Source organism: Abramis brama (assembly GCF_963993115.1).
Source record: "Abramis brama genome assembly, chromosome: 7".
Lineage (NCBI taxonomy): Eukaryota > Metazoa > Chordata > Actinopteri > Cypriniformes > Leuciscidae > Abramis > Abramis brama.
Window position 1 is genome coordinate 13,083,130 of NC_139969.1, and position 19,867 is coordinate 13,102,996.

At 39.0% G+C, this 19,867-nt stretch overlaps 1 protein-coding gene and 1 long non-coding RNA gene across 7 annotated transcripts; both read left to right on the top strand.

Moving 5' to 3' along the window:
• The first annotated feature begins 1,941 nt into the window (after nt 1-1,941).
• On the top strand, nt 1,942-3,307 carry LOC311087270. Its single transcript, XR_014607200.1, has 3 exons — nt 1,942-2,302; nt 2,687-2,761; nt 3,058-3,307. It is a non-coding gene; the product is annotated as an uncharacterized lncRNA (long non-coding RNA).
• Nucleotides 3,308-8,963: 5,656 nt separating this feature from the next.
• Nucleotides 8,964-11,551, top strand: LOC311086358 (uncharacterized protein). 6 transcript variants are annotated; one of them, XR_014607048.1, is made up of 9 exons: nt 8,972-9,100; nt 9,189-9,227; nt 9,303-9,407; nt 9,558-9,626; nt 9,764-9,831; nt 9,970-10,032; nt 10,735-10,838; nt 10,909-11,215; nt 11,413-11,551. XR_014607048.1 is itself a non-coding variant. In XM_084119202.1 (9 exons), the coding sequence occupies exons 3-8, from the start codon at nt 9,390-9,392 to the stop codon at nt 11,213-11,215; spliced, it is 411 nt and encodes a 136-aa protein (XP_083975328.1). In that variant the 5' UTR covers nt 8,972-9,100; nt 9,189-9,227; nt 9,303-9,389; the 3' UTR covers nt 11,413-11,551. The 6 variants fall into 6 exon arrangements, 4 of the variants coding, with proteins under 4 accessions (XP_083975327.1, XP_083975328.1, XP_083975326.1 ...); XR_014607049.1 differs by having other exon boundaries at nt 10,909-11,211; nt 11,413-11,543; XM_084119202.1 differs by having other exon boundaries at nt 11,127-11,215.
• Nucleotides 11,552-19,867: the final 8,316 nt, after the last annotated feature.

The following is a 19,867-nucleotide window of genomic DNA, read 5'->3' on the forward strand; positions in this document are numbered from 1 at the left end:
CAGACTATACCCAACGCATGACAGACCGGGAATGCCAGAGCTCTGTCACCAACCCAAGATGTAACCCAAACAGAAGTGACAGAACTCTGACAGAAAATAAATTTGCATTTCCACTTGTTTCTCAAACAACTATAGTGCTATTGTTGTCATTGTTTTGTTATTATTATTAACATATTCATTTATTTTATTTATTATATATCATTTTATTTATTATTGTCAAAAAGTAGAATTTTTTTGGAAAAATCAAATCAAATGGAAATTTGGACATACTTTTTTATTTTGTTGCTGTTGCTCTTTTTTATTGCTATACTTTAATAATATTAAATAAATAAAAACTTCCTAACATGAATGGCCCTGTATGTTTCAGTATAAATCTGTGTTTACAAGAATAGAGTGGAATTTGTGTGCAGAATTCTTTTGCATAGCAACATGTAGAGAAACTGCATAAGTCACGTATGAGTCACACAGACATTAGAAGCTATCACAGCATTGTTGGTTTTCCAAACTTAGAGGCTCGTACTGAATGGATGAGTTAGTGACTCTTCACTTGTTGAAATGAACTATTTCTGTAATGATCCTTATCTAGGGTATGAATTATGTTTTTGAAGTCTTCTTGACAACACCCAGCTGAAACTGAAAGTACAGATTGTATAGAAGAATTCTATGCATTTATGACTCCAGCTTATTACACCATATACATAATATTCTGTGACATTTGGGGAGTCTCAAAGAGCTTGCAATCAAATCAAATGCTTCTGGTAAACATTTAAATGCTAGATAAAAAATGCGGAAGCTTTTTCATGCTGCTGCCTACCAATGGAATATTAGGCTTTGTGTGTACTTAATCAGCATGGGGAACAAGACTAGATTTTAAATAACCCTGAATACGTGAAAGTGAAAGTGACATGCAAAGGCCAAGTAACCAGATACCGGAATTTGTTCTCTGCATGTAACCCGTCATTCAAGTTAGTACACACACACGGAGCAGTGGGCAGCCATTTTGATGGCACCCCAGGGAGCGACTGGGGGTTAGGTGCCTTGCTCAAGGGCACCTCAGTGATTGCCGGTATTGAGAATCGAAACCTGCAACCTACGGGTTACCAGTCTGACTCTCTAACCATAACCAGTGTCTCTTGTCATTGACCCTAGAAATTCATTTTATTACTAAAGCTAGGAAGGTTAACCCCTTCAGACCTGAATTATGTTTCAAGTTTCTGAAAAATATAAAAGTACATTTTCCCAGCTCATGAGGCTTCTATAAATGAGACCAAATACAAATATTACAAATTTCAATACTCTTTAATTGTAATTTTTTTTTGTCCATTTCAATGGACGTCAGGTTAAAACAGGGGTATTATGAAATACAATAATAAACATAAAAATTGTTGGTCTATACTTTAAGCTTCTTCTCAAGGTCAAAAACTTGAACAGTATAACATTTCAACCTTAATTTTGAGGTTTTTGTTTTACAGATTGCACATTTGTTTATTCATAACAAAATTAACCTAGGAATCAATCAAGTCAAGTTAGAGTCATTTCCTGTGTGCATCTTTCAAACAATTTCTCTGTGACACAAAGCAGTAGTGCACCTTGCACTTATCACAGAAGACGTGCGTTTCCCAGAACAACCTTCCAATTTGCATCTTGTTGCTTCTTTTTTTGCATCATAATTTGGCAGGTGGTCCACCATATCTTTTTGGACTTCAAGAACTGGCCGCCATTCCCTTGCCCCTCTCTTTTGTCCAGCTTCATCATGTGGAGTTTGAGAGGTACTGGCTGCGTTAGAATTGCTTGGCCTCCCTCGTTTTTTTGTTTTTTTTTAACCCTGTGGCTTCCCAGAACGCACAAGCACTTCGGCCACATTCATTTTGAATTCAAGGAGATCCATGATTTTCTGTGGCTGAGTTCCTTTGTATTCATTGGCTGCATCCGAAACCGCATACTTCCCTACTATTTAGTATGGGAAAAAGAGTAGGCGAGCGAAAAAGTATGTACGAATCCAAAAGAGTAGGCGAGAATTACCTGGGTGACGTACTAATTATCGCGAGATTCGGACTTAAGTGCGTCCGAATATGCCTACTTTCCTACTATATAGTAGGCGAAAACAGTACGTGAAGGAAGCAGTACGTTCGAGACATCAGTATTCATAAAAGAGTAGACGAGAAGTTCCCGGATGGTTTACTGCTTCCGGCCAGATTTTCGAGTGCTCGACCGATGGATACTCTTCTATCCCAGGAGGCCACGCGAGAGGATACGTCATTATCAAACATCGCAGAGATCAGCGATGCGGGTGCTTTCAAATGTGAGTAAACACGGGTCCTCTACTGTAGAGTAAACTGTTGAATTATTGAAGGTGTAAAGACGTTACACAGTATAGTATAGTTGTGATTTTGCTGTAAAAACACGTTTTATTATGTATAACGTTAGCTAACAGGGGAGCTCCAGTAAGGACACGTAAGTTACGTCTCTAAAGTGGATTTACATAAACCATATACATCCTAAAGACGCTTATTTTAAATGTACATTTACATCTGACAGGAAAATCTTCAATAAGAGCACATCACAACACGAAATACCGTAGACATCTGAGTGATGAATGTGTGCTATTATGTAGAACAAATCTATAAAGTAACTAAACATAAGTTATCTATTTTATTTGTCCATTAATACTGTCTGGATGTTACAGGGACAGATGAACAGATGTGTGTTTATCCAGTGGAGAGTGGCTCATGAAGCTGAATGCTGCCATCAAAGGCTTTGAGTGAGTATATTACAGAAATGAATAACTACAACTATTTAAATCTTAAGTTGAAGTTTATTATAATTATTATTAATTATTAATTATTGTAATTTCAAACAGAGCTATTACAGCACTTTTCTGATTCTTGATTTCTGTGCATTAGCTGCACAGCTTTTGTGGTGGAGCAGGACCTGCAAGGGAAGATGATGGCGGCGTTTGTGAAAAAAAAGCGGTTTTGTCTTCTAAATAATACTGAAATCAAATGACATTGTGCGGTTAAAATGACTGCTTTTGTGTTATGTTTGTGCATTTTGTAGGATCTGAAATGTCAGTAGGCTGGTGTGAGTGCTGAGGATGAGGAGCCCAGAGCTGAATCCTGGAGATGGTGCCATGGACGAGACCCTCCATCTCTCCACCTGCCCTTACGAGACCAGCCCTTACGAGACCCTCCATCACTCCACCTGCCCTTATTGCCTCAGATTGTGAAGCACAACACATCACGCAACAACCTTAGCGCCTTCAGCCTTCATACATGATTGTAGTTTGAATAAAGCTTTGTTTCATGTGTTGACTTGTATATGCATTTGTTTATTGTGTGATGGTGACTTTCATTCATTCTTTTACTAATTTATTAATATTTCTCATTGTTGTCAGTAAATACAATATAATTATTTAATTAATGCTTTATTTAATTGTTTGAATGCAAATGTAGATATGTTCACTATATACACATGTAGAGTGTATTCAATCCTGCATAGCTATGTCATATGACATACATTACATTTTGTTTGTTTTATTGAATTGAATATTTTCAGTAAAAAGTAATATAATTAAGTATTGGTCAGCATTTATCGTTGTTATTATTGTATGTTTTGGGGTGGGATAGCAATGCAATTCATTCTGGGGTAATATTAATTTTTAATATTAATGATACTTACATTTTTTGAGTATAAAATCAACAGTTTTCTCCAAAGGCAAATCTTCGCACAGCTGCCCTTTGTGCAGACATTACAAACGCTGAGGAAAACCGTTCTAGGTAGGGCTGTTGAGTTACTGATGTTATGAGGTATATATATATCATGGGTTTGCATACATAATATGAGATTTTTTACACAGGAAAAAAGAACCTAGTACAAGGTTGAATATCTTAATATATTTTTTCTTAAATAATTCATTATAATACATTTAAAAAATGCATTTATTTTATTTTATTATTATTTATAGGCCTGGGCCTGAGGGATGAAAGGAGAGTTAAATTCAACAAGAAAAAGAGGAAAACATAAAGCCACTTTTGCTTGTGGATAAAAATGTTTGGATATAAAATAAAGAAATTAACAACATTCAAGAGATGACAATTTTGGGATTTCGTAATAAAAATAAATAATATCGTTAAGAATAAAACGGTGGGTCACATTAGTAGGGTTAAATATAAGAACTTTAATCAACCCTAAATGTATTCACAAAATAAATGGGCAGCAGTTTCTTCAAAAAGACCACAAAATGAGCAAGTTTAATCAATATCAAGATATTTACAGATAGATGAATTAAACGTGTCGTTCAAATCTTTTAAGTTGTTGCGCGTGTGATAACGCGTCGTAGGTCACATGATAACGTCAACATGGCAGATGTCCGGTTCGCATTCATAATCAACGAGATTTGGCTATAAAGTATAATCTTTTAGCGCTCGTTAAGTAAGTACTCATTGAAAGTACCTACTCATTGAGTATGCGGTTTCGGACGCAGCCATTGTCTCTGCGAAACTCAAGCCAGCTGTTCACTACAGCAACATCAAAAGCATGAGTAATCATGCGCAGTGGCCATTTGCGGGACTTGATATCAATCCTGTAAAGGCTGATTAGCTGATCAAGCTTGTCCACCCCTCCCATGGCCTTGTTGTATTTCTTCACAACCTCTGGACGCTTGACCTTCACAAACTGCCTCTCTTTCTTATCCCACCTCTGAACTTCGTCTTCATCTCCAACACCAACAAAGTTGGAGGCCAGTACAACAGAGCGGTTATCAAACCACTTCACTAGAACAACTTTTCCATCCCTACCTCTAACTTCATCATGGTTTTTCATGCACTACATCATGGATTTGCAAAGCGGCAAAGCCTGGCTGTTCCAGCAGCATGGATTTTCTTTTCTGCAAGAACTTCAAGGACATTGTAGGTGGTGAAGTAGTTGTCAAAAAAGAGCTTGTGGTTGGGAGCCTGGATTCTCTGGCACAGGTGGAAGACAACAGAAGCTCCATGCCCTAGAACAGAAGGAACTGATGAGGAAATCATAAGCAAACCCACTTTTGCCACAGAGGAAATACATCTTCACTCCCCATGGTGTAGGTTTCCCTTTGATATACTGGAGCACAGAGAGTTTTCCTCTGAAAGGCACAATCTGCTCATCAATACAGAGATCTTCCTCCAGTTGTAGCTGCAGACAGCGTTTCCTTATGGACTCATAGATTGGTCTGACCTTGAAGAAAACATCAGTGTCTCCAGGAGGCCTCTCATGGTTGTTCACAACATGCAGGTTGGAGCGGAGTTGGAAAAAAACGATCTCGAGACATGGTTTCCTTGAAAATTCCAATATTGATACTGGAAGACCAGTACATTCTCACTCTTGGAAGACCAAGAACTCCCACTGCCATATGTAGACCGACAAGGACTTCAATCTCAGAAGCTGAGGCATGTTTATACCCCCTGACTCCATTTTGTTCTGCATATATATTGGTCATTGTGCTCATCATCTCAAACATCTGACGTGGAACGTACTGCTTGAAGTAGCCGTATGGTGTTAGTGGCTCAGAGGGGTCAGTGGTGGGACTTTCCCACGTTGTTTCTACTGGGGTAAAGCGGGTGTGACGACGCCACTGAATATCACTCTTTTTTGTGATATTTGTAAAAGGATCATCACCAAGTACTGGTTCTACATCTGCCTCATGCTCATGCTCATAATCTTCTCTGTCTTCTTGATTCTGACTTTCCTCTGCCTCAATCTCAATTTCTTCCCCTACTACTGGTGGTGGCTCAACTCTGTCCTCCCCTGAAATTATTACCAAAAACTGTCCCTTACAAAACAACTTCATACAAGTTTTATATTGTAATTTATTTTTACAGGAAATAAATGAAACTGTATATCCAATAAAACAATATTCAATACATGTAGGGACATCTAATTGTATGAAACGTCTTAACTAACTATCCCTAATTTTCATTCTACACTCACCAATTGTTGGAGATCTAGCATCATCTGCATTTCCATTTTCCTCATCACTCCACATAAAGTCAACATCTGAGATATTTTCATCAGCTATATGTTCAAGCACTTCAAGAACTGTATATTCTGCATATTAAATAGTTTCAAAAATGTATTAGTACTGTGATACAGATTTTTTTTATATAAGAAATTTCAGTCAGCATTACTGGACATGTGATTTCAGTAACAGACGTTTGAACCCACTGTACATTCTAATGGACAGACACATTTGAAAAAATCCTGATTTAAAACTTGCAATTCTACAATCGATTTTTAACTTTAATAAGTTCAATCCTTCTATTTTACATACAAACTATGAAATACTGGCAAACATATCAAAAATGTTAATAAAACCATAGAAAATGCTGCTTACTTCTGTGTTTGGAGTGAAGTGCTGCCATGCTTCTCTTCAATGTAGTGTGTTTTTGTTTGTTTGTTTTTATTACCACATGCAGAGCTTTACTGCCATTTGATTGGATGACAAACGTCCAATCTCATGGACTGCAGGCTTTAACTAGCGCTGCGTTCAGCCCCGACAAAACGTTGCACAACGTTTTTTAAACAGAAACGGTGATGCGTTGAACGCACGGTTCTGATGACGCAAGAGTTGCAACTATGGCAGCTGAGAAGGCCATTCTTTGTGTTCTTTGTGAAGAATTTTCGGAGCCTGATGAAGTCGGTATAAATATGTGTTTGATACTACAAAATATGCCCGATGTTACAGTTACTGCACTTGCCGCCCAGAACAAAAGAGAACATCCCAATCGAGTGAAGGGATTTGTGGAAACTGAAATGGAAGCACACATCTTACCTAATTCAGACTAAAACACATCTATTTAGCCTCACATAGGCCTACTGACTTTATTTGTAATTCATACTGTTTTAATACCCTGTATTTTCTTTCTCATTTTTAGGAAAAGCACTTAATTACCATTGTTTATTTCTATACCAAATGTCATTGCAATGAAGCTATATAAACAACTACATCATTATGTTGATATCCTATATTTGTACAATAAAACTTACGACAAACATGTCTTCTAATATCCTCAGTTGTTGCGTATACCGAGCTGCATCGAACACATTTGTAAATTACTTGGACCCATTGTGCGAGTTCACTTTAATACCGCGTGCTTTATATACATGTTGCTGCTGATTGGACTGCAGTTCTGACACACCCACCAAACAAGAGAAAACGTATCTCAAACCCCGTTGCACACCGGTGCACGCCGTTTCCAGGAAACATGAAACACGTGCTTTTGTAGTACCCCTGAAGAAGAAGTACAAAAAGATTAAAGAAGAATAAAGAAGAAAATAAAAGAGAGCGCTGCAGTGATTGCTTCTTTAACAGTGTATTGAATCTGAATGGTAAATAATAAAAACATATGTATAACAGATGCTCAGTACATTACATTAGCAGTGCATATAATACTTCTCTTACAAAGTAATGACTAGCTGTAAATATAAGTAACTTCAAGCATGTCTCATCACACAGAAACTGACACAGTGACACTTGTTCTTTACAAAGAGAAAACACATTTTCAGACTAAATATTTACCCAAACCCACTAAATGACAGTATGAAATTTATGACAACAATGCAGCTGAGATATATTACATGCTCATGTCTGACCAATGTTCACTCCATTGTCCAATGTATTTCCTACAATAAAGTCACTTACAAGATTGATAAAAACTATTGAAATGCATAACTCAATTCACAGACATGGAGTCAATTACCCAAATGTGCAAGTTTCAGATAACTCATAAAACTGAAACAACTTAATAAACTCTTATATTCAAACAATGTTGACATAAATGACTCTCTCTCGTGTATAGCGGGCTAACGCGCTAATCGCGGAGCATCCATGCTAACCATGTGCTCAGAAATGCTAACACATGACACACTATCACTACACTAAAATAAACTGCTTTCAATCCGTACAACTCATCAGTATTGCATTAAACAGTGTTACTACTCAAGACCGAAGTGTTTAAGTTACCTGAAGAAGAAGTACAAAAAGATTAAAGAAGAATAAAGAAGAAAATAAAAGAGAGCGCTGCAGTGATTGCTTCTTTAACAGTGTATTGAATCTGAATGGAGCGTATCACGGGCGCGCGCCACATACCGAAGTGTGCGATGACGTCATCACGCTGGTATGCCAAATGAAAATAATTAAATGGATGAATGCACATAACGCTCTTACTCATTTCGTAAATGGATTAATGCACATAACGCTCTTACTCATTTCGTTTACCTAAAGCACAAATAACCATTCAAAAAAATATTAGCAATATCAAGAAAATAACAATGAACAATTTTATAATGCATTTGAAAATAACATTGAACGATTCTATAATGCATTTGAAGAAATTAATAAACATAAAAATCACTATATCACACACTCCCCCACAGGATAAGATGTCGTCCCGACATCTACCAATGCCCTTATAACTTTCCATTGCTATTCATACCCATGACATATAACATCTTTTTTTTTTTTCACATCACGTTTCCTCTATAATGACATTTTTAGTTCACATTTGTCAATAATCCTTGTCAACCGATTAAGTCTTTTTGTGCTCAAATGTAATAGATCGTACCCCCATCTCAAAATAATTTAAAGTTCAGGGATTTCATCCAGTGTCCAAAAGGAAAACAAAACACAAAAGTCCATTTCAGTGCACAAAAATACTTTGAAATCCCAGGCCGAATGCCATGTAGAGAATTGCAAAAATAATAATTCAAAGTCTGTGCAAAAATGTTCCCAACTCAATGTTTCACTCAATGTTTTTATAGGCCTTGCAAAACAGTCCATGTCCCTTTGGCCTAGAAACAGTCCTGTTTATGTGTACGTGCATATGTGGGCAACAGTTCTTTGTTTTTTCAAAAGTTCTTTCACAGTCCATATGAACAATTAGTGTGTGTACTAGTTGGTAAGAACAATTAGTGTGTGCTCTCAATTTCTGTTTCAGTTCACGTTTAATACACAGATGGTGGTCTCGGGTAGGGAAACACTGTTGGCACCCAAGGCGTAAATGTAGGTGTCCACATGTTAGGAAAGTGTGGATCATATCCAGAACCAGTTACTTGCACTTTGTAACAGGTAGGAGTCCCTAAACTATCATAGGTGAACTTCTTTGGTGGACGTCGTTGCCTCCCTGAGTACTGGTATTCTCTTTGCACCTCGACAGGTCTGTCACTTGACTCAATTTCCTCTGGTTCTTTCGCAGGTAAGTTTTCATGTGCACTCGCTGACTCATTTTCAATTTGTCTTCCAAGCAGTTCAAATCTGTTCTCTTTCACAGGTACATGAGCAGGTGTGGGAACATCTTGTTCCACTTCAGCTGTAGGTAACGGTTCTAGTTCAAGCTGATTCAGTTGAGAACTATCTGATGCACTCTGATGAGCAGGTAACTCAGGAGGTGAAAACTGTATTAGTGCTTCCTCTCGTCTCTGATCATGACCACTAGGCTGCTTTCTCACTTGGCAAGGCTCAACTGGTATATAATACTCAGAGTCACTTTCACTTTCCAACTCACTTTCTTCCATTCGGTTTACAGGTATGCTGGAGTTCCCCTGTGGCTGTCTCCGCTGTGATTTGGGTTTCGGCGTTGGATCGACTTCAAGAGGTAAGTAATCACATGGCATCAGCAAGTTTCGGTGTAATACTCGTGACCTCCCTTTTCCTCGCTCAGGCTTTATCTCATAAATCGGCACATCCTCAGCAACTCGGCGTACAACAACATGAACTTGCTCTTCCCAATAGTTCCGAAGTTTTCCTGGTCCTCCCCTCGGAGTCAGATTTCTTACAAGGACTCGACTTCCTGAGTCAAGGTCTGTGTATCTCACTTTTTGATCATAATTTCTTTTATTACGCTCGCTTGCCTTTTTTGCATGTTCTCTAGCGATCTCTTGTGCTTCTTGCATCCCTTGTTTCCAAGTCTCCAGGTACTCACTTTTGTTTGTGGGCAGGCTGTCTGCATTAAGCCCGAAGAGAACATCAATTGGCAGTCTCGGGGAACGACCAAACAAGAGGTGAAACGGGGAGAAACCAGTCACTTCACTTTTTGTGCAATTGTAGGCATAGATCAACTTGTTCAATGAGTCTTTCCAACTTGATTTCTGTTTTTCAGTGAGAGTTTTCAACATTTGCAACAACGTCCGATTAAATCTCTCAACTTGCCCATTTCCTTGGGGGTGATAGGGAGTAGTTCTTGAACCAGTGATCCCACTATACTTTTGCAATTGTCCAAACAGCTGATTTTCAAATTCTCCCCCCTGATCATGGTGTATTCTCAACGGAAATCCAAACTTGAGGGCGAAATCGTTAAAGAGTCTGTCTGCCACAGTCTTGCCAGATTTTGACGTTGTCGCATATGCCTGTGCGAATCGTGTGAAATGATCGACGATGACAAGGATATATTCATATCCTCCTCTGCATTTTTCTAAGTGAAGGAAGTCCACTGACACAAGTTCGAATGGGCAAGTCGTCGTGATGGGTTTCAGGGGTGCTCTTATTTCTCTGCACGGTTTCTTTTGCTTAATGCAGGAGCAGGTCCTCAACACATAATGCTCAATGTCACGTTGCATGTGGGGCCAAAAGAAGCGGTCTCTCATTAAACTTGTGGTCCGATCGACGCCTTGGTGTCCCATTTTGTCATGCAATTCCTCCAGTGCAATTTTCCTGAATCCCATTGGCAATACAAGCTGAGTTCTCTGTGCTGTTTTTCTTTGCAGAATGCCATCCTCATCCAGCATCAACTTATCCCACCCTCTCATCAAACTTTTCGCTGCTGAACCCGCAAACCTCCACTGCTTAGAAGAAGGCTTTACTCCTGACTGTAAGTGACGAATTACCAACTCTATGTCGTTGTCTTCCCTCTGAGCTCTTCTGATCTCTTCTTTTGATAGGGGTCCTGCTGATGTTGTACTGATCTCTGCACATGTTGGTGAACTCGGGCAAGCTATAGCAAAGGACCATGGTATCACTGATTCAGACTGGACTTCCACCGCCTGTATCATGGCTCCTATTGAATCAGATGAAAGCTCCTCTGTGTATTCTGGGACATTTTTTTCTGAGAGTGTTGTCAACCTGGATAATGCGTCAGCATCAATGTTTTCTTTTCCAGGCCGATACCGGATAGTGAAGTGGAAATCAGCAAGCTCTGCGACCCATCGGCATCCCGTTGCGTTCAACTTGGCGGACGTCAAAACGTAGGTGAGGGGATTATTGTCACTGTACGCTGTAAATGTGGGCGCATAGTAAAGATAATCTCTGAATTTTTCAGTGATGGCCCATTTGAGAGCCAAGAACTCCAATTTACCACTGTGCAAATGGTAGTTCTGTTCTGCTGTCGTTAATGTCCTCGATCCATAAGCAATCACTCTTAATTTCTCTTCCTGGTGTTGATACAGGACAGCTCCCAGTCCCTGATTTGACGCATCGGTGTGCAGTACAAACGGCTTTGTAAAGTCTGGGAACCCCAGCACAGGCGGCTTAACTAGACAATCAATCAGTTTTTCGAGTGTTTCCTGATGTTGCTCCGTCCATTCAACCAACTGACTTGATGGAACCACATGACTCTTGAGGCAAGTCCCTCTTTTCCCTTTACCTTTTGTTTGTACCTTGTTATTGTCACTTTTCAGCAGGCCATACAGGGGGCAAGCAATCCTCGAGAAGTCTTTAATGTAAGGCCGGTAGTAACTTAACAAGCCTAAAACCTTCCTCAATTCTCCAACTGTGGTGGGTCTCTTTTCCTTCAGTGCTGTCACTGCTACAGTATCTGCTGGATCCATCCTGCTCCCTTCTTTCGAAACTATCCTTCCCAAGTAGCGGACCTCATCTTTGAACAACTCGCATTTTTTTTGGCTTCAATTTCACCCCATGCGACCGCAGCCGCTGTAAGACTTTTCTTACCGCCTCAACGTGCTCATCAAAGGATTTAGTGAAGACTAAGATGTCGTCGAGGTAAGGTACACAAATGTCATCTCGTAGTCCTTCCAGGCATCCTTCCATGAACTGCTGGAATGCAGCAGGAGCATTCATGAGCCCGAAGGGAATACGGACCCATTCATATAACCCCCACGGTGTACAAAAGGCCGTCAACGGTCTACTTGCTGGTGTCATAAAACCTTGATGGTACGCCTTTCCTTGGTCCAGTAAAGAGAAACACCTATTTCCTCCCAAGCCATCCAGTATGTCCTGTACTCTGGGAATCGGTTGTCGGTCAGGCACTGTTTTCCGGTTGAGGTCCCTGTAATCAATACACAACCTCAGACTGCCATCTTTTTTTCTGACGCATACAATTGGAGATGAATAAGGCGAATGAGATTTTTCAATCCACCCCTGGGCGATCAAATCATGAAGATAGTCTTTCATTTCTTGGTACAGCGGTTTTGGAACAGATGTATACATTCGCACAACAGGTGTCTGATCTGTTACACTGATGCTCAATTGTAGGTCTTTGACACACCCGATGTCCTCATCTGACTTTGAGAAGGAATGACATTCCTCTCGCAACATTTGTCTGACTTTCTGTTGCTGCTCCAGAGACAAATAACTCACATCCACAGGTGGGTCCCACACACCTTCACCATTAGTCTCACACTCACTTGTTGGCTTCGCACTTTCATTAACACCGGCTGTTGTTAGACAGGATGATGCTGTTGTTGGTAACACTGACTTTATTGTTTGTACTGTCCCAAGCTCAGTCTTTCCTACCAGAAGGATATCGTGTTCGGTCACATTCTGGACACTGATTTGGATCACAGGTCGGCTCCCCTTTTTCAGAGTCAAGAGTGTTTCAATGGGTTCCAGTCCATCAGGGTACTGTAGATTGACAGATGGTTCAAACAACATGACACTATCCTGCTTCATACATGGTGCTTTTACTTGACACTTGACCTGCATGATAGCATGTTTTGGCACAGTCACATGGTCTCTTGTCGTCTTAACTAAATACTCACTTGACCTTTCAGCTGTCACAAGGTTAATGAATGTTTGGACTTTACTTCTCCTCAAACCCGGAAAGGCACATCTAACAGTCTTATTCAACAGTCCTTTGCTCACATCACACTGCCCACTTGCTTCACTCTGTTTCATGACCTGCTCAATTACGTTGTAACCAATGATTGGTTTGGACAACTGCTGGCCTCTTAAGACGAGTACAGGGATGACTAATTCTTTCATTTTGTTTGCAGGGGGAGCCAAGTTGAACGTGATTTCTACCCATCCTTCATAGGGCATGATGGAACCATTGGCTGCGACAAGATGCAAGTTGTCTGTGGCCTCTGTCGCTTCGGAAACTTCTCGTATCTTTACTCCAGGTATGTACTGATCTTTCCACTGTCGATCTACAATGCACACTTGGGATCCTGTGTCCCACAATGCCTCTATTTTGTGTCCATTCAGATAACATGTCACTAAGCATTGTTTACCAACCAAGGAAGTCACAGGCGAATGTTTGTTGACTTGACACTCAGAAATTAGATTGCACTCATAAGGGATGATCTCTGGTTCCAATCCCACTCTTTCCACTTGCTGTTTTGGATACGAAGGGGACAATTTCACTTGATGGGTCACTCCCTGTCCCGCGGTGGTAACCCGTCCTCGTTTAACTGAACTCTACGCTGTGTTCGGTTACCTCTCTCTTTGCAGCCCGCCAGGAAATGTTCATTGCTGCCACAGCGGTAACAATGGGTGCATAGTTCCATCGATCTCGCTTGCTGACAATGAAAACACTGTCTTGGCCTCGAGAGGCGTGACTGTCGGTACGGCTGGAAATACTGTGATTGTGGCGTTGCGACATATGACGGTGACTCTGCGTGAAACTGCTGTGGATTGAACCCTTGAGCTGCATACTGAGATGAACGAGTTGGTTGGAAATACTGCACTGGCATTGGACTCATCTGCCGTTGATGTGGTTGTGGTGTGAAATGAGAAGCTTGAAATGGGTACTGCTGTTGTTGCTCACCTCCATTTTGACTCTGCCTCCAGGCCTGGCTCTGCGGCACCTGATTCTCCTCTGAGATGGATTGATGGACTGTTCTTAAAGTTGAGACATCATTGTTGACAGTGCAGCATTGTTGCGGCAGAGGTGAGGGTTGCTGCATAGATTCCTTGATCTGCTTAACTTCTTCACTTAAACTTTTCAACTGTGACATCAAATCAGATTTTGGCTGCTTTTGTTTGCTTTTTAAATGCAGAGTTGGATCATTTAACTGAGTAACATTCACAGTGGCACTGCGTTCACTTTTCCGTTTACTCTGTCTCTCAGCCTCGTGGGAGCATGCAACATTCAACTTTTCCAGCAGTGTCTCGTCTGTGACTGTGGTGTCTGTCAGGTACGGTTGGAGATCACTCTGGATACGGTCGTTTTGTAGACCTGTTAACACAGTGTGAAGAAACATATTTTGCACGAGTGCAGGGTCATATTTCAACCCCGACTCGTCTTCTTGTGACGCAAAGAGAATTTTCTGCCTCAAGTCAAGCACACGTATGAGGAAACTTTGAGGTGTTTCTTTTGCACGTTGTGATTCTGCAGTAAGTTGCTTGTACAATTCAGTGGCGTTTTTCTCTTGGTAATGGGACCGAAGAATTCGTCTCAACATTGGTAAGGTCAAATCAGTTTTCCCTTCTAAGTAGCTACGTAATTGAAGGCCTGGTGTAATGGCTCGAATAACTGAATCAACAATCTCGTTCTCTGGGTAGCCCTTATTTAGTCCGCTTTCAATTTGACGTGCCAAACTCGAAAAGGTTAATCTGTCTCTTTGGCCAGGCTCTCCGATAAAACCAGAAATCTTAAACTCCCTGTGCCATACAGTTGGTATCATTTGTCCCTGTGGAGGCAGCGAAGAGTTAACTGCTACACTGTCTGCTGATGCTGGCCTCAGCCTCATGCTCTGTGAAACGGTTGGATGTGTTTGTACAGCAGGAAACAGATCAGTTGTGTGCTTAATTTCTCCTGGTTGTCTTTGTACTACATTTTCTCTTTCCTCTACCTGTACCGGCTCTGGGCTTGGTTCACTAACATTCACATCAGTTAGCATTATTTCACTCAATTTATCATTTATGCTTAACAGTTCAGCCATGCCTCCATCCTCAAGTTCCTCCAACTCACTTCGTAGCAGATGATTACTGAGACGACTAACGAGAGAAAGGCGTGTTACATTTGCTTCTAACTGAATTTCAAGGAACTGACTCAGTTCAATTAATTTTCCTCTTGGCAATGTACACAGCCTCTCACCGATTTCTTCCTGAATACTTTGCAAGTCATCCATCGTTGCTGCAGTGTTTCACAGTTTCGCACGTGAACTTTGACTTATCTGTTTTAACTCAGCTGCCTCTGTACCTCCAGTGCATGCTCCGTTCAATCAGTTCTGCCTTGTCACTTTACTCAACTGGTATACATCTGGGTAGTTAAAGGATGAATGTCGCTAGGCGGTTCCCTGCCGATCAAGGTGGATAAACCGTCTGACATCTATCCCAGCGGTGCCTCCAAAATTGTAGTACCCCTGAAGAAGAAGTACAAAAAGATTAAAGAAGAATAAAGAAGAAAATAAAAGAGAGCGCTGCAGTGATTGCTTCTTTAACAGTGTATTGAATCTGAATGGTAAATAATAAAAACATATGTATAACAGATGCTCAGTACATTACATTAGCAGTGCATATAATACTTCTCTTACAAAGTAATGACTAGCTGTAAATATAAGTAACTTCAAGCATGTCTCATCACACAGAAACTGACACAGTGACACTTGTTCTTTACAAAGAGAAAACACATTTTCAGACTAAATATTTACCCAAACCCACTAAATGACAGTATGAAATTTATGACAACAATGCAGCTGAGATATATTACATGCTCATGTCTGACCAATGTTCACTCCATTGTCCAATGTATTTCCTACAATAAAGTCACTTACAAGATTGATAAAAACTATTGAAATGCATAACTCAATTCACAGACATGGAGTCAATTACCCAAATGTGCAAGTTTCAGATAACTCATAAAACTGAAACAACTTAATAAACTCTTATATTCAAACAATGTTGACATAAATGACTCTCTCTCGTGTATAGCGGGCTAACGCGCTAATCGCGGAGCATCCATGCTAACCATGTGCTCAGAAATGCTAACACATGACACACTATCACTACACTAAAATAAACTGCTTTCAATCCGTACAACTCATCAGTATTGCATTAAACAGTGTTACTACTCAAGACCGAAGTGTTTAAGTTACCTGAAGAAGAAGTACAAAAAGATTAAAGAAGAATAAAGAAGAAAATAAAAGAGAGCGCTGCAGTGATTGCTTCTTTAACAGTGTATTGAATCTGAATGGAGCGTATCACGGGCGCGCGCCACATACCGAAGTGTGCGATGACGTCATCACGCTGGTATGCCAAATGAAAATAATTAAATGGATGAATGCACATAACGCTCTTACTCATTTCGTAAATGGATTAATGCACATAACGCTCTTACTCATTTCGTTTACCTAAAGCACAAATAACCATTCAAAAAAATATTAGCAATATCAAGAAAATAACAATGAACAATTTTATAATGCATTTGAAAATAACATTGAACGATTCTATAATGCATTTGAAGAAATTAATAAACATAAAAATCACTATATCACACTTTCGCTGTTGCTGGTCCTAGATTGTGGAACAATCTACCACTGGACGTTAGATACTCCTTGAATCTTAATGTGTTTAAGGGCCGTTTAAACCTTATCTGTACTCTTTGGCTTTTTAGTACTTTTATACATGGATGTTGTATGTCTTGTTTTCCTGTCCTGTTGGTTTTATCGCAATGTACAGCACTTTGGAACTACGGTGGTAGTCTGTAAGGTGCTATATAAATAAATAAACGAACGAACGAACGATGACGTTAAACCCGGAAACCGTAGCAAAACGTTGCGCACCGTTTTGAACGTGCCCCAGGTGAAATCATGGGTGAAATGCTCCAGAAGTAAAAGAAAAAAAAAAGGGCTGACATGTGATGTCCATTGTAATGGACGCAGGGTCCGAATGGGTTAAAGTAAATAGTGGCATTAGCTTTTTAATGCAGCAACAACAACTGAAAAAACAAAGCAACATCATGTCACACAAAAACAAAACCAGACAAGGACAGGGCTTAAATACATAAGGTGAATGAACATAATACAAAACAGGGGGCTGTTCCATAAACCAAGATTAGAGTATAAACCAGGCTTATTTCGGTTAGTCAGGCTTATTTTTGGTAGATTCGGTTTCATAAATCAAACTTAAAAAAGTTCAAACTCAGTTACCCTGGCAACTTATGCTGGGAAACTAGCCTGGTCCAGGGCAGGCTAACTGTCAGGCTAAGCCTCAGTTGTTACACAGATCCTCTAACACTGACCAACAAGAACAAAATGATATTACCACTGACACTCTCTCATACCATTATTGGACTTTATTAACCATTATTAGTCCAAACATAAATACACAGTATACAGAAAATCAACTTAAATAAGGCTACAATGATAAATTAGACAATATAGACTTATGAATACATTTCTCTCTGGTTTGTTTGGCAGCTGTAGTATATGTTTATGATTATTAGAAGAACATTAGAACACAATCTAAAAAAAAGCTTTGTAAAGCAGAAGTTAATATCACAAAATAAAAAATAAATAATTACAAAAGCACAGTATGAATTTTAACTGGTAAGATGAATATATATATAGGCCTATATATATATATATATATATATAGCCTATATTATGTACTTTATTATGTCTTTCAATTCAAACACATTTAACACAATTATACAAATTGACAGTTCCTTTAAAGACATCATATTTTCCCCCAATAAATATTCCTTATTTTTCCTTCTACTTTTTTTCTTTTATGATAATACCCACCAACACACATGATTAGAACAATAACCAAGAAGTACATAGTTAGACACTTTTACATATGATTTAAGGGGAAAAGACAAAAAACAATAAATAAATATTAATACAAATTTAACATTCACATATTTATATCAAACTCTTATAATGACACATAATTCCTAATAGTTATTCAAGTAATATTATTTGAATATCAAATATTCAATATAAAATAAGCAAATAAATAAAATAACAAATAACTAGCCTAGAAATAAAAGGGAGGGAGGGTTATATAAAAATGTAGTTAATGTAGACTAATATATATTCCTTTATTTTATGGAATATTCTTTGATTTTAGAGTTGCACATATCTTTTCAAAATGTATACATTTGCTCTTAATTTCATGTTATCCTCTTCATAATGTAAAGTACATTAAGAATATATTATATTATATGTAGGCTATAATATATAGAAAATACATTCTAGAAACTAAATCTAACCACTTATTTAAAACTGGGGATTCTTGCTTTATCCAAAAAATTATTGCATTAAAAGCTGTAATTCTCAGCATTCTAAATAAATATACATCATATTTATTAAGTAGCATAGGTCCTATACCCAAAACTATATTTTGTATCTTTATATATTTAGTTTCTTTAAAAAAATCTTCCCTGAATTAGGCTACTTCTGTTCACTGAAGTACTTCTGTTCGCTAGAAGTTCACTGCAACTTATCCAACATCCTAAAGATAAATTATTATAATTAGAAGATATTTCTAGTGTTATAAAATATCGCATATTAATTTTCCAAGCAAAATGTATATTTTAGTCAGAATTATTGCGCTCTTATTTGCCGCGCATGCGCGCAGCGGCGCTCGTTCAATATGAAGATTAGCAGTAAAATGGATACATTTGCTCGACTTTCTAACATTTACAGATGGAGAATATAACTGTAAAATGTAAGTTTTGCACTGATGGAAAAAAAAAACATGTCACAAACGCATAAAACAGCACAAAATATAGGCTGTTTGATGGTGGATCGATTTGATCCACGATCGACCTCTAGGGCTGCTTCAGAAACGCGTGCACACGCAATTATCTAGACTTGATAAACCTGGATCAAATTAGTGAGATTGCGTGAACTTCAATTACCTTTTATGGAACCACTTTAGCCCCAACTTATTTGTTAGGCTCACTCAAGTCCGATTTTGGAGTTTAATCCCCGCTTTTCTAAGCGGCTTTTATGGAACAGTGGTAATATCATTGTGTTCCTATTGGTCAGTGGATCCATGTAACAACTGAGGCTTAGCCTGACAGTTAGCCTGCCCTGGACCAGGCTAGTTTCCCAGCATAAGTTGCCAGGGTAACTGAGTTTGAACTATTTTAAGTTTGCTTTATGAAACAGAATCCACTGACAATAAGTCTGACTTACCAAAATAAGCCTGGCTTGTATTCTAATCTTGTTTTATGGAACAACCCTCTGATGTAGTTTCAAACCTGTGTGACCACAAGAGAGCGGCAACAGCATCTTAGACTGATTGTTCTATTGTGTCCATAAGATGGCAGCACCATCTAGTAAGCAAGTCAACAAAGATTTGTCTTTTGGAGTTTATCTTCTGAATAATTCTTATGTCTTACCATAATTGTTGCCCAATGTTTGTGTGGAGGTATCTTAATATTATTATGATTATAATCCTAATTAATAAACTATTTTTTTCCCAAGCAGTATACACCCAAGTGAGCATGTGCATGTGATAGCCTATAGTAGAAATGTACAGTAAATATACGCAATTTTAACTAAGTACTCATTTTGTGTCTCCAAAAAAGAAAGAAAGGAAAAAAGCTGTTATAAAACATATCTCTGACTGCCTTTCAGACATCTCTGCCTGGATGAAGGAGTGTCATCTACAGCTCAACCTCGCAAAGACTGAGCTCCATGTAATTCCTGGAAAGCCGTCAGTTGACCACATCACTGTGATATTGGGGTCTACAACACTAACTGCATC

Bases quoted from the DNA above. Each gene is read 5' to 3' on its own strand.
- LOC311086358 (XM_084119201.1), top strand. The intron at 9,627-9,763 runs GTAAGTAATCAC...TCTTCCCAATAG, and splicing joins CGTTGGATCGACTTCAAGAG to TTCCGAAGTTTTCCTGGTCC. The intron at 10,839-11,126 runs GTAAGTGACGAA...TTTCTTTTCCAG, and splicing joins AGAAGGCTTTACTCCTGACT to GCCGATACCGGATAGTGAAG.